General features: G+C 30.3%; 2 protein-coding genes across 5 annotated transcripts; one reads left to right on the plus strand and one right to left on the minus strand.

Moving 5' to 3' along the window:
• Positions 1–2877: 2877 nt before the first annotated feature.
• LOC122534668 (mitochondrial ribonuclease P catalytic subunit) lies at positions 2878–5043 on the minus strand. Of its 2 annotated transcripts, XM_043665523.1 has the most exons (5): positions 4536–5041; positions 3880–4231; positions 3549–3789; positions 3312–3439; positions 2878–3218 (listed from the first exon to the last, which is right to left on the minus strand). In XM_043665523.1, the coding sequence occupies exons 1-5, from the start codon at positions 4543–4545 to the stop codon at positions 2897–2899; spliced, it is 1053 nt and encodes a 350-aa protein (XP_043521458.1). In that variant the 5' UTR covers positions 4546–5041; the 3' UTR covers positions 2878–2896. The 2 variants fall into 2 exon arrangements, with proteins under 2 accessions (XP_043521458.1, XP_043521457.1); XM_043665522.1 differs by having other exon boundaries at positions 3880–5043.
• Positions 5044–6319: 1276 nt separating this feature from the next.
• Positions 6320–13240, plus strand: LOC122534671 (leucine-rich repeat-containing protein 58). 3 transcript variants are annotated; one of them, XM_043665529.1, is made up of 5 exons: positions 6320–6538; positions 8871–9384; positions 9907–10123; positions 10608–10797; positions 11592–13240. In XM_043665529.1, exons 2-5 carry the CDS (start codon positions 8912–8914, stop codon positions 11753–11755), a joined length of 1044 nt encoding a protein of 347 aa, XP_043521464.1. In that variant the 5' UTR covers positions 6320–6538; positions 8871–8911; the 3' UTR covers positions 11756–13240. The 3 variants fall into 3 exon arrangements, with proteins under 3 accessions (XP_043521464.1, XP_043521463.1, XP_043521462.1); XM_043665528.1 differs by having other exon boundaries at positions 6320–6514; positions 8863–9384; XM_043665527.1 differs by having other exon boundaries at positions 6321–6513.

The raw sequence follows: 13240 nt of genomic DNA on the forward strand, positions 1-13240 counted from the left end.
CAGTCACCCGTGCCGATTCGGACCTTTCGTCCTACGACATGATTGAATGACCGGAGGAAACATAAATGCATGCGACTCACACGATAGATGCGAAGAACGTTGTCATCGATGCTGCGCTGGAGCGGGGAAAGTTATCGTGAAGACTCTCATCAAGTAAACACTACTGAGAATTCCATGGTGAACGCCGTGAAAAATTTCTTAAAAAACATAAAATATTTTGTTTTTAAAAATACAATGTTATTTGTGAAAATTTAAATTTTAATAATGATAAATTGGGACTAATAATTTTAAGTGCTTTTATTTTATAATTATAATTTTACATTTGATTTCAGCAGAAAGAAAACTATAGAGAATAAAATTTAAATACAACGTGCTAAAGTACTTACATTTTTAGCTTTTGAAGCATCATGATTCTTGAAGGATTAGGGGAAATGGAGACTGTAGAAGATCTGTAACAAAACATCAAACATTATTCTCTGTTGTTAAATTTGAAAAATTGAATAAATTGAGGTACAACATATAAAACTACTTACGATCTTGATCTCCTGAAGAGGCTTCATCCTCTTGAGCACTGACTCTAATACCGAAAACGAATGTTGAACAAGAAAAAATATGAAAAAAGAAAAATAAAAGAATATTAATTAAACAATACTATTAATGAGGTACAAATGGAAGTAAAAGAGTATTGAAGAAGCGACGCTATCGAAGAGACGCTACCGATAGGTTAGAAAAGATTATGAACCTAATGCGACGTAATGCGTGTTGTCACGAAATTCGATGGCCGAATGACTCTCCGCGACACGTTTCGTTTAGTAATTGAGATAATAGTAGGGAATGAGGTGATCTTGAACGAACAGGCACGTCTCGACACGTTTAGTCGAAAGTGTTTATTTGCAATACCGAACAAATAGATGGGACATTAAGAGCATTACACAAATACGTAAACATGTGTTTATGTTATTTTGAACTACGAATTTCGAGCCTCAAGGCCTTCTATGCCTTACTTATTTGAAAGATGGAAAATATTTTGTTGTATTACGCAGTAAAATTGTTATTTTAACTATTAAAGACGTACATTCTAAATTATTATTGAATTGGAATTATTAAAAATTACGCAGTATGAAATTAAAGAATCAATAAAATAAGTAGAAAATGTTGTAACAGAAGTATGTGTGTAAAAGCATATGATAAAGTATAATGGGTTAGCCAATTACAAGGTTACAATATTTTTACTGGTTAGAATCGAAATTAAATTTTAGTGTAAAATTATACATAACTTTTAGCATAATATGTTCTGTTTAAATGTTTATACGCGATTATTTCTTTAATTGTTGAAAATTATATGTAAAAGTTTGGTTATCTCTTACCTTGAATTGAAGCTAAAAATGTTATAAAAATTCACAATACAAACACAAATGTAATAGTTACTGATTTATATTTTTACCTGAGAACTTTTTAATGATACTTCTTTCTGGATGATTCTTTTAGATAATACTTTTTTCTTTACAGATTAGGCTGTGCTCCTTTCCGCCATGTTTCCCGCTAAATTCGATCGTGAGAAATATCGATTATTTCGAGAATCGTAGGAAGTGTATTGCGTGTTTCACCGTGTAGTGGCGCTGTAATCGCACGTTTCGCACGAAATGATAACTTGAAATAAAAAATAAAAAACTCTGAACACAAAATTCATAGCATATTCTTAAAGAACGAGAATATTCACACATTTGATGAAAAATTGTCAATACTTTAAACTGATATGAGAAATTTTATTATATTACCAAGTATAGTCTCAATTTTACATTAATCGTTACAGTTTCTCAAATATTTGAAGACTACTTGAATTATTAATAAAAATGTACCAACAATGACGAGTACAGTTGTATAAATCAAGTACTGAAAGATTTGACGATCAAATTATGACCAAGCAGTAATTGGCCTATTTATACGCGCGGTTCAAATTGGAATTAAAACAATGATATACTTTACCGATTGTTGTCTATGTTTTCTTTCAAATATTCTTGCCATTTTGCAAGATAATACATGAACAGATAATATTTATATCGCAGTATTTACACTACTGTTATGAAAAAAGCCTTCGATCTTTCCCATGCGTGCCATATTCGTACTCACAAAATTGTTAACTGTCGCCAAAACTAAATGGCGGAAACAACGTTAGTCAATTAAGCTTGTATCAATGTACAGTTGAAAAATGCGTGTTAATATATAGTTGTACGATTGGTTTAATAAAAAAATTTTAAAATTTTAAAATTTATTTAACACTCTTACACTATCAAACATTTCATCGACTAATTGTTTATCAATATTGTTTAGAAATATTTATATGACGTTTGATTAACCTGGAAATTTAAAACTGGCCTCTATTAATGTACAATGGAAAAGTGCATATTAATATAGAATTTTAAATAATTGTATGATTGTTAGAAAAATTATAAAATTAAGAAATAGAAATTAAATAGAAAAATTATGAAATTAAGAAATTTAAAAATTAAAAAATTAAAAAAAATTTAATGCCCTTATGCTATCAAATACTTCATCAACTGATCATTTATTAATATTATTAAAAAGTATTTATATGACGTTTGATTAACGTGGTAGAAGATTTAAAACTAACAACAACGAAGTTCATCTTTAGATCTAACTAAATTAAAAAGAAAATAACAAATCAATTATTATTATAGTATATCCATTATACTTCAAACATTAGAAAATACATAAAAAAAAAACAGTACAAATGCATTTTTTTTAATTTTAGGATTTTTATGTTAATTGATATTTAAAAGAAATTGAAATACAATGATACAACTTGTCATACAAATTCAAGAAGTTTCATAAAAATATTAACAAGTTGGAAAATAGCTTACAAAAATATATCATTTTATTCATTCATTTTAAAACACATCCAATCATCAATACTTGTATGCCTCATTTGAGATGCTATATTACGTTTAAGATATGGTACATGCCAGTAATTATTTTGCTTTTGAACAATTGCGTCGAAAATTTCACGTTCGCTTAATTGCGAATAGCCTTGTTTATCAAGAACTAGTTGGTGCGATAATTGCCATTTCTTGAAGAGTCCACTCAACTTGGTGTCTCTCAAAGCAAATATATGTTGACGCATTAAGTCTTTAGTAATAATTTTAGCATTTTCTCCGCTAGCAAATGCCGCATATAACATGAATAAATCATCTTTCGAACTAAAATATTGAAATAAAAAATTTAAAAAATGTATCTGTCTAAATATGTCTTAAAAAATAAAAATTAATATCTTATATACGTATAATGCATACCTATTTTCAACATAGTAATAATCTGCAACATCCAGACCTGTTCGTTTTATATATTTCTTTATGTGTTTTCTTCCAATGATCAGTATCTTTTTATTTTGACTTTTAAGAGATTTGAACATGTTTATAAACTATGAAATATTAATTATACAATGAGCATATACGTATATCTTATTGATAAGGAAAATATAACTATTAAAGTGCTACATAGTTATTTATACTATTAAAAGAACTACTTACTTTAGTTTCTAAGTGATTATTATATTTAGCAAAATACATAAAATTTAGACCATCTAAAATAATGTCATACGGTTTATTTTTATCAATAAATTTCATGTATGATTGTATTTCCTTTGGTACTGTTACATAATACATGTTAGTGAAAATTAATTGTTCCTTTGTAGCTTTAAGCAAATATTCATATTCATCATCAGATAAACTTAGCTGTGATAACTTCTGTTTACAATTCTGGCATATTAAGCTGTATGAAAGAAAATAAAAGTTGGTGTGCAAAACAAAAAAACTAATAACTATTGCAATTAATATTTTAATATTTAGATTTACTTTATACCTGAATATCTTTGTTGCATTGACAGACCAACCTTGTTCAATACATGCATTCATATATTCCTGTACAATATTTTCAGTAGGTTTAATAGCATATTCATTCCATAATGAAAATAACTTCTCAACTTTATTATTGAATGTATTTTTTTCTTTTAAACAATATTTCAAATATGAACTGTATGCAATATCTAAAAGATTTTGCTTATATTTTAAGCTACGATCCAGATATTCATATCCTAATTCTTCTTTTCCATGCTCAAAAAAGTATGAAATTAATGAACTATATCCGCAGCAAAGAAAACTTTTATCAATTTCTTCATGCTTTTTTATAATATTAGCAGCTTCTTCCCAATTATCTATTTTACATAAGCATGAAATAAAAACATTACTGAGTCCTACATTAAATAAAGTATATTTACTTGCAATATCATTATATAAACTTAAGATATGTTCTTTATCCGTTTCTGAAAGATTACTTTTTTGAGTTAAACACTGCAAATATTTAGTAATTAAAGGCACTGTAATATTATAATTATTATTCTTTAAAAATCTGTAATAAGACATTCCAGCATCTGGATAATTCCTTTGTTGAAACATATTTAGAATAACAAAATCAGCAGATAACGGATCATTTTCTAATTTCATCATATGTTTTCTTACATTTTCCCATACTTCTTTTGATATAGTATTGGATTGAACTAATGTATTTCCATAATTACTTATGAAATAATTCCAACATATTTCAGATGTGTCTTGCTTCATATTCTTTACATTAGATACAAATGTACTTCTAGTCACTGAAGAGAATAAGCATAATGTTCGACGAATGTGTGAAAACATTTTCTAAATGTCACTTAAATTAATTTCAATTTCACAAATTTTACAAAAAAATCACAAAATTTCTCACTTTAATATGTAGAGTTCTTTGCCTTTTTCTAACCTCAAAAGACAATTACATTTAAATAAAACGCGATGTGCTCTGATACATCATACTTAGTAACACATTAAATTTGTAATTTATTATTTCCATTATATATTTTTGATAGATGAAATTCAGTTTCAGAACGTAATTCTAGGTTACTTGTTGATAAATACTACAGCTATGTGAAATGTTAGCATTGTTGCATGCAAGTTATATCTCAACAAAGTAAATGTACATTTTAATTTTAATTGTTATTCTTATTAAATAAGTGTTATTTTATAGAATAATTTTATAGAATATTTCTTAATTTCTTAATTTCTCTTTTAGATATCATAATTTCTGATATTTTTTATATCGTATGGTTTTTACAAATAAAATACTGCTAATCTTAAGATAAAGAGATTATTTTAGAAATTTTTCATACATAACGTTCATGAATAAATAAGATATTCCTAAACGTTCTTATATTAATTTTGTACCATAAACAATACAGTAAATCATGTCAGTATTGTACATATGTACATATGTACATATAAGTCAATATTTTCGCATGGTAATTATGTTTTAAAATAGGAAAGTAAATTAGAGAAATCTAAATTAAAGTTATTTTTTAAAAAAATAGAATTATTAACAATTGTTATGTAAAAGTAACATGCTTTTGTATTGCCGCCTTTAGTAATTCCATCAAATCTATTTCCTCGTAACAACGATTGAAGCGCCACCATTTGATCTTTTGCAAGACGCCAATTTATTTCAATTTTACTTGTTTTACTTTACAATGTTTGTCATTATTTGCAAAATAATTACTCAGATCTAATAATAATTTAATTTAAAATTATATTTATTCGTTATTTATACCAAACTCTCAGTTATTTATAAATTTTATATTATAATTTCCTATATAAATTCTTATGGTGTTTAATAACAATTGCTAGTAAAAATAGCGTTTAGTTTAAAAAATATAGTTGTAATATGTTCTTGTAATTTGAAAAGATATAATAAATATTTTTTAATATCTATTATAATTTTACTACAACGTTTTTTATTATCTGTTAACACTGGAGTCTATTTTAAAAAAATATCAATAGACCAACTTACGCTACTACAACTTTTAGCTCTCCTTGTTATATTTCATCAATCAGAATATTTTTATCTTTGTACAATAAATCTCAAATTATTCCAAGAGAAGTCCAAGGTATTTATAATATTATGATTATATAAACTGTGGATTTTTACATCTTTATGAGCATAAGAAGAGCTGAGGAAACCTAAATAAAAATTTGTATTTTGAATATCTTTTCTATTATTGCATATTATATACACCGTGTGGATTTTAGCACTTTTACATTTCCCATTAGTGTATAAAAATCCACAGTCTGATTATGATAAACTATCGTTTGATCCTTAAACGGGTTTAAAATCCAAATTCCTTTGAAATACGTCGCCCAGATGTTACCACGGCACTGCAATTTAACACGCGGTCGGTGATGTCAAGCGCTTCTGAAACAACTTATAAAGAGAACTGATAAAACCAGATATAGTTCAGTCTCGAGCCTTGCGTTCACACATCTTGAGTCGATTGTAAATCCAGTTTCTCCGTAAACCACGGCCAAGCGTGCCACGGAACTTGGAACAGTGAACGACCGAGACGATCGAGCTACGCAGAAGGAGCTACGCAAAACTTTCTGACGTTTATCGAGGATAAAAAGCACCAAGGTAAGAGGATAACTCAGCTCAAAAGGTAAGAGGTTATTTTTCGTACAATCGAAATATTTTTGAGGGATTCACGATTTCGTGGAATCATCGATTCTGTTAATGCATTTTCAATGCAACAACTTTGTGATGGTGATGGTTTTGTGAAAATGGCGGAAGTCACGTGTGGTCCTTGAATCCAAGACTCCCGGATATGAATAGAGTACATGTGAAAATTAATAGCAAGACTTTGTTCTCTTTTAAAAGTATAATTACTGAAATTCGAATGATTTGGAAAATTTTTTAGATGCGAAGTGAAGTGTTGAGGAAAGATATTATTGATATTGTGATCTTATTGAGAAAATATTCAAAGTTAAATTGTTGTGGATTATAGAATGTTGTAGACGAAGACGCGAAGGGGAAACTTTTGAAATGGAAGATATTGAGCCTCAATTCTTAATTGGTTCTTTAAATTAAAACTTTAACAACAATTTACTTCGTTTCGTGTAAAACAACCCAATTTGTAGTAAAGTATTTGTAAAGTAACTGCTCATAAGTCACATTGATTAACTCCATAAATTAGGAAGTAAAAGTAGTGACGACATTACATACTTTTTGAAAAATTAAACAATAAATACGTTTCTAGCTAATGAAATTGAAAAGTTCACAAAAGTAAAGTTAATTAGTTTAGCTCTTAAGAGGCTCAAATAAGAATAATTATAATGCAGACGAAATATGAGTCGAACTATCGATAACTGTTAATTTCCACAATTATTATTAACGGGATTGAAAATAAAAAGAAGCACGATTATAAAGATAGTTTTACGTAATGTTTTACATTCTCTAACATCCGATGACGTGCCAGAAGTTCATCGAATGGTTGTTCTTTATCGTAGCGAACATTGTAACGTCGAAGAGAAGTATCGCAATACTTGACGACCTATTGTCACGGTCTCTGAAATCTTAAAGAGATAACGATAGATTCACACAATTTACGATATAACCCTCTTCGAACTCGATTCTTTTCTCATCTTTGGTCGAATTCGATTAACGAATCGTAAAATTAATATTCATTTTAAGCGTTATCAGTTTCACAATGTTACATACAGGCACTTCTATATGCAGATACTGTAAGTTGATCATCTCATAAACGTTAGATGAGTAATACAATTGGATAAGGCGAGACTTTATAAAAATCGAAGAACAAACAAGAAATTTATTTAACCGTCTACGAACAGAATTTCGCTTACAGCAGAAAAGTATTAATTAATTTTAAATATTTAATCTAATTTAAAATCTCGGAATTAATAATTTATTATTTGATATTTTTGTAACGATGCATCGATGAAATAAAGTAATATAAAGTTATCAAAATTTGTTTAAGGTCTTTTATAAATTGGAATTTGAAATTGTTCAAATATATATAAGCACTTATTATGTTTATGTCAATGACTCACGTTTCAAATTAAAAATTTTATTCTTTCTTTGTTAATTTATTTTAAAATGAGAAATGATTTGATCCTTGTTTTAATTAACTGTAACATCTTTTTATATAAAAGAGAAGAACTAGAATCTTTGGAAAATTTTAAACAAACAATTCAAATTTCCTAGTTTACTACAATTCTGATCATTTCTAATTTATTCGTAACATGTTAAAAATAAAAGAAATATATACCTATATTTAATACAATATATTAATAAAATTAAATTATATTTCTTCATTAAAAAATTCTTCACAAAAATGCAAAATTTTCTTAAAAGATTTCTAACATTTCCATCAAAAGATAACAAGTTATCGTTTCGAGAAAAGAAAACATTTCTTTTTCAAATGACCAAGCATAATTATCGGTAAATAGATTCGCTTTTCTCGTTTTTGTTCTTTACGTAATATAATATTGAAACTGTGAAATACTACTTGTCGATAAAGTTAATGAAAGTCACTGCTTGTGTTGACTTATTTCTTTTATATTAATAGGACTATTTATTTAAAAATGTTCAATTTACTGCTATAGACTTGTTGATCAATTATGGTCGAGAAGGAATATAAATTGATCGATTGGACATATTTAGATATTAATTTAAAGCAGCTAATAAAATTGTGTGTATTGCATTCATAAATTTTTTCCATTTTTATCGCGCTTAGGTTGTCACGTGTCACAAGATGTCCAATGTATTTTTCATAGAAAGTGATTTGCGTATATCGAGTAGAGAATGTAAAAAAATTCGCCGAATAAAGCAAATAAGCAATTTTTGAGATAACAAGAAATTAATCTACTTGTAAAGTTAAAGTTCAATAACTTTTTAAGCTCAATTAAAAATTCCAAAAGTTCAACGTTACCAATCAAGTGTTAATAATGTTCTCTTTCCTTCTGTTTCACAAGGTTCGAAGAAGCCCAAAGGGAAAAATCGTGAAATTTCGTTTATGGAGAACTACACGTCAGACTCGAGCGACTCAGATTCCAGCAGCAAGACACTGGATCTGTCTTATTTGATGCTCGATACACAGTTGCTAAACGATCATTTCGTCAATGCCAAGAGCCCGGAGCATGTGGACACTTTACTGCTTCATCAAAATCGGCTGTCCAATATTCCACAGAGTGTAGTCAGGTTCACAAACTTGAACTCATTGGATATATCAAATTGCGGCCTTTATCGATTGCCTGACTTCCTTGGTGATTGTCCATTGACCTGTTTAATCGCCAAGCATAATAGTTTGACGAACGATTCGCTACCGAAAAACCTTCAAAATTTGCCGAGGCTCAGGGAGCTGAATCTCAGCGGGAACAGGTTAACAGATTTTCCAGAGCAGGTTCTTGACCTGACGGAGCTTAAATACCTGTATTTGGGCGGCAATCAAATCACGGAGATTAGTAAAGACGTATGGAAACTGCAAAGGTACTGGACTGTTTTTGGACTGATGTTTTGATCTCTCTCGATGAATATTCTGACTTCAAAGTAAAAAAATAGCTTCTGAAACAGAGATCTTTTATGAATACGTTATGCGATATTTTGAAAATTAGCACTCTAACGAAGCATTATTATCGTGATTCTATTGGTTCTTTGAGACAAATCTAAAACTCTAAAAATGTATGTAGAAGCTAATATAAAAAAAATAGCTATTGTAAAGTATATACTACAACATATTTCGCGAGGATCATGAAACATTATAATAATGAATCTCAACTTTAACATTTATTTTATTTTTAATTCACGCTGTGCAGTTATTATATACATTTTTAGACTGGTTTCAAGTTTTATCAATGTAATCACAATAGTATAATGTGTAAGGCATATTATAAAATTGATTTTACATTAGATGACATTTAGTACCTAAGAGCTAATTTCAAATAAAGTATAATTAAAACTGCGGCATGGAACATAACTTAGAATACGAAGATTAATAATTTTTGTTTCGAGATTACAAGTACTGTCAATGGGAGGAAACAGATTGGTAGAAGTACCGTCGACCTTGGGCGAACTGATGTCTCTTCAGGCACTGATATTGTGTGATAATAGTCTTGAAAGTCTACCTAGTTCCATAGCAAAGTTGACGAATTTGAAGTCATTGCTGCTTCACAAGAACAGACTGAGGACATTGCCTACTGAGATCATCACGTTGAAGTGTCTGACAGAGGTGGTATAAAATTATTTAAAAAGACAATATAATACGAATTGACCATCTATAACTCAATAATCATCTATAACGCAATGATTAATTATTAAGTTAAATTTGATAATACTAAATAATCCAATAATAAACGTTATTTTCAATTATATTAAGAGTAGTTAATATTATTAATCTTTTTAAATTAACAAAGTTTTTAGTACAAATTTCACTATTTCCGTGAAATGAAATCTGTTAAAAAATAAGATTCTACGTAGAAAACTAAACGCAGTAGGGGAATTAACGTACGTCCCTATAGAAACATAACTGCAATAAGATTTTTCGGATCAGGAAAGGGATTTCCATTAAATCTGTCAAGAGATTAAAGTCGCTACGAAAAATATTAAATATCGATCATACTTCCAAATATCTATTAATCACACATTAGTGAAAAGTTCACTCTGTTCAACTATTAATTTAATCTCTCTGTTTATCCTTTTGTTCGTTCGTTCAGTTATCTCTGAGGGACAATCCGCTGGTAGTAAGATTCGTGTCGGACATGACACACAATCCTCCGTCACTATTGGAGTTGGCTGCCAGAGTGATCAAGACCAACGACATCCAATACGACGAGGAGAACATACCGAGAAACCTGGTGGAGTATCTAAACAGCGGCCACCGTTGCGTCAATTCCAAGTGTAAAGGTCAGCGACTAAGCTCGGTTCAAAGTTCAAAGTTCTATCGGCTCTACCGCCAGTGACATCGATTTTTTTTTTCCATTGTAATCGACTGCATTATCATTAATACACCATCCTATCGCGCATGCATGCACGACTTCTTTCCTATGAGATTGTTTTCACGTTTGAAATCCACGAAACGAATTCCAGCGCACAATGGGAGCATTGACATTGTCGAGCATTGTTTGAAATGTTTACTTTCCTGAGAGAAATTTTGAAAAGACAGTATTTAGTAGTCTATATATTTTTTTCATTTAATTTCATTTAATGTACAAGTGTACTGTTGGATGCAAAGGGAGCCTCCTCAGTGATAAACGTCAGTTACATTTGAGTTCACGGGCCAGAGTGATTAACTCCACTTTTTGAATCTTTTCAAATTCTAGTGGCAAAGCACTTGATGCTTTTTGTCTGACAATAATTTTCTTGGCCGTGAGATGATAAATAATTTATTTCAGAAGTCAATTACGATTGTTCCAAGGATACACGATTTTATATATTTTGTATGTTTGTTTGAGTTTAAATTTGAAAAAGAATTATAAAAAAAGAACATATGCTATTTCATTAATTATTGCATCTTTTATCATATCTCGTGGAGTTAATCGATTTGGAAGACGAGCTAAAAAATGTCTAAGAAATTCTTCAATCACTGTGAATATCTTTTGCATCTACAAATAAGATTTTTTGTAAGACAAAAAGTCTATTTCTAGTTCAACCTCGTCTCAAAGAACGTCTTCGTTAATAAAAGTATTATTTCTTTGCAGGTGTGTTCTTCAACAACAGAGTGGAACACGTCAAATTCGTCGATTTTTGCGGCAAGTATCGTCTACCTTTGCTACAGTACCTCTGTAGCAGGAAATGCATAGAATCACGAGACGGAGACGAAGTGGTCAGTGGCGCGATGATAAGAAAAGTTCTTCTCGGTTGATTATCGGAATTACGTTTTCATCGAGACCCGTTACGTTTTTCGTCCAAAGGAGATGGAAAAATTTGTAATTTACAATTGCTACTCTAACGTCATCTATAACGTCCACGTCATCGACGGATCCACGTCTCTCCTATAATGTTTCAATGTGGTCGACTGCTTCGTCAGCTCGGAGACCAGCACTATCAAGTCCAGGAGTCGAAGGCTAAGGCATAGAGATACGTACGACTTGTTGTAAATTTTAAACGAAAATTGCACGGTGGAAAGTTGAAGAAAAAAACCAGAGTTGAATTTTCATCTGCTGAACTATTCTAATCAATCTGAGCGACGCCGCCAGGAATAAAAAGCTTCTCGGAGTCGAATTGTCCCTGCACCGTCGATTTATGCGTACGAATCTTCTCTTGTATAGAGAATGTATACTTGTCACGAAAAGAATATTTTTTTAACATTAAAGACTTGATTGAAGTTTAATGATGTGTACGAATCTCTTCAAGTATGTATACCTGTCATGAAAACAAGAATATCTTCGAAAATAAACGTTTCGCCAAGCGCGGCTCGAGTTCAACTGATTTCATACTTACTCCAGCGAGTCGATCGTGCGGAATCGTCGCGAATGAAACCGCAGTGTCTGTTAACGTGTTATCGTTTTATTGTTAAATAAACCACAAAATCTACAATAATAATAATCATGTTATCATATAGAGTCTCCGTAAGAACGGAGGCGTTCGATCCTCGCTTAAAACACATCCACTGATTTATTTATTTCTACGATTACCGATTTATCTATTTTTCGTGTGTGAACCGTGTAAAACTGAAAACATCCGACAAGTGAACGGTAGCGAAGCGAACGACGTTTTTACTTAATCATCGGTGATTCATCGGTATAGAGTCGTTTAAGATTCATAGAAGAACATCGTTATTATATCTTTTTTTTTTTTTACCATTTTTTTTCCTCTCCTGCATCCTTTTTTTTCTTTTTTTTTTTTTTTTAATAACTCGAAGTTAAGTCGGTGACAATTCTTCGTGAATATAGCAATATCGTAATAAGAGTTCGCTAGTGTATTTTTTTTCCATTTCTCTTTCTCTCATCTCTCTCTCTCTCTCTCTCTCTCTCTCTCTCTTTTTTTTTTTGTTTTACCCCCTTTTAATATCGCATATAGTGTCGCCGTGTTCTTGTCTTTAATTACCTATACATACATATGTATATTCATATATATGCGCTCTGTTATTTTATACATTACATACTTGTATATGTATGTACATGCTTCGGTTTCGTTTACCCCAAACCCCCCTCCCACCCTATTTCTTCAGCGAACGAGTATTCTTTTTGCTCACACGCTTCAGGCACTCCGTTTCGCTCGCACACAGCCACACGTTCGTTTTCTTTTACTTTTTCTCCCCATTTTCATTTTCTTCTCCTCTCCTCGCTCACCAACAACGATCGATCCTTTCTCGGATCGGCGCGTTGCTTTAATTTCTGCTTTTTCA

This window comes from Frieseomelitta varia, unplaced genomic scaffold (assembly GCF_011392965.1).
Source record: "Frieseomelitta varia isolate USP_RPSP 00005682 unplaced genomic scaffold, Fvar_1.2 scaffold_622, whole genome shotgun sequence".
In the NCBI taxonomy this organism is placed as follows: Eukaryota; Metazoa; Arthropoda; class Insecta; order Hymenoptera; family Apidae; genus Frieseomelitta; species Frieseomelitta varia.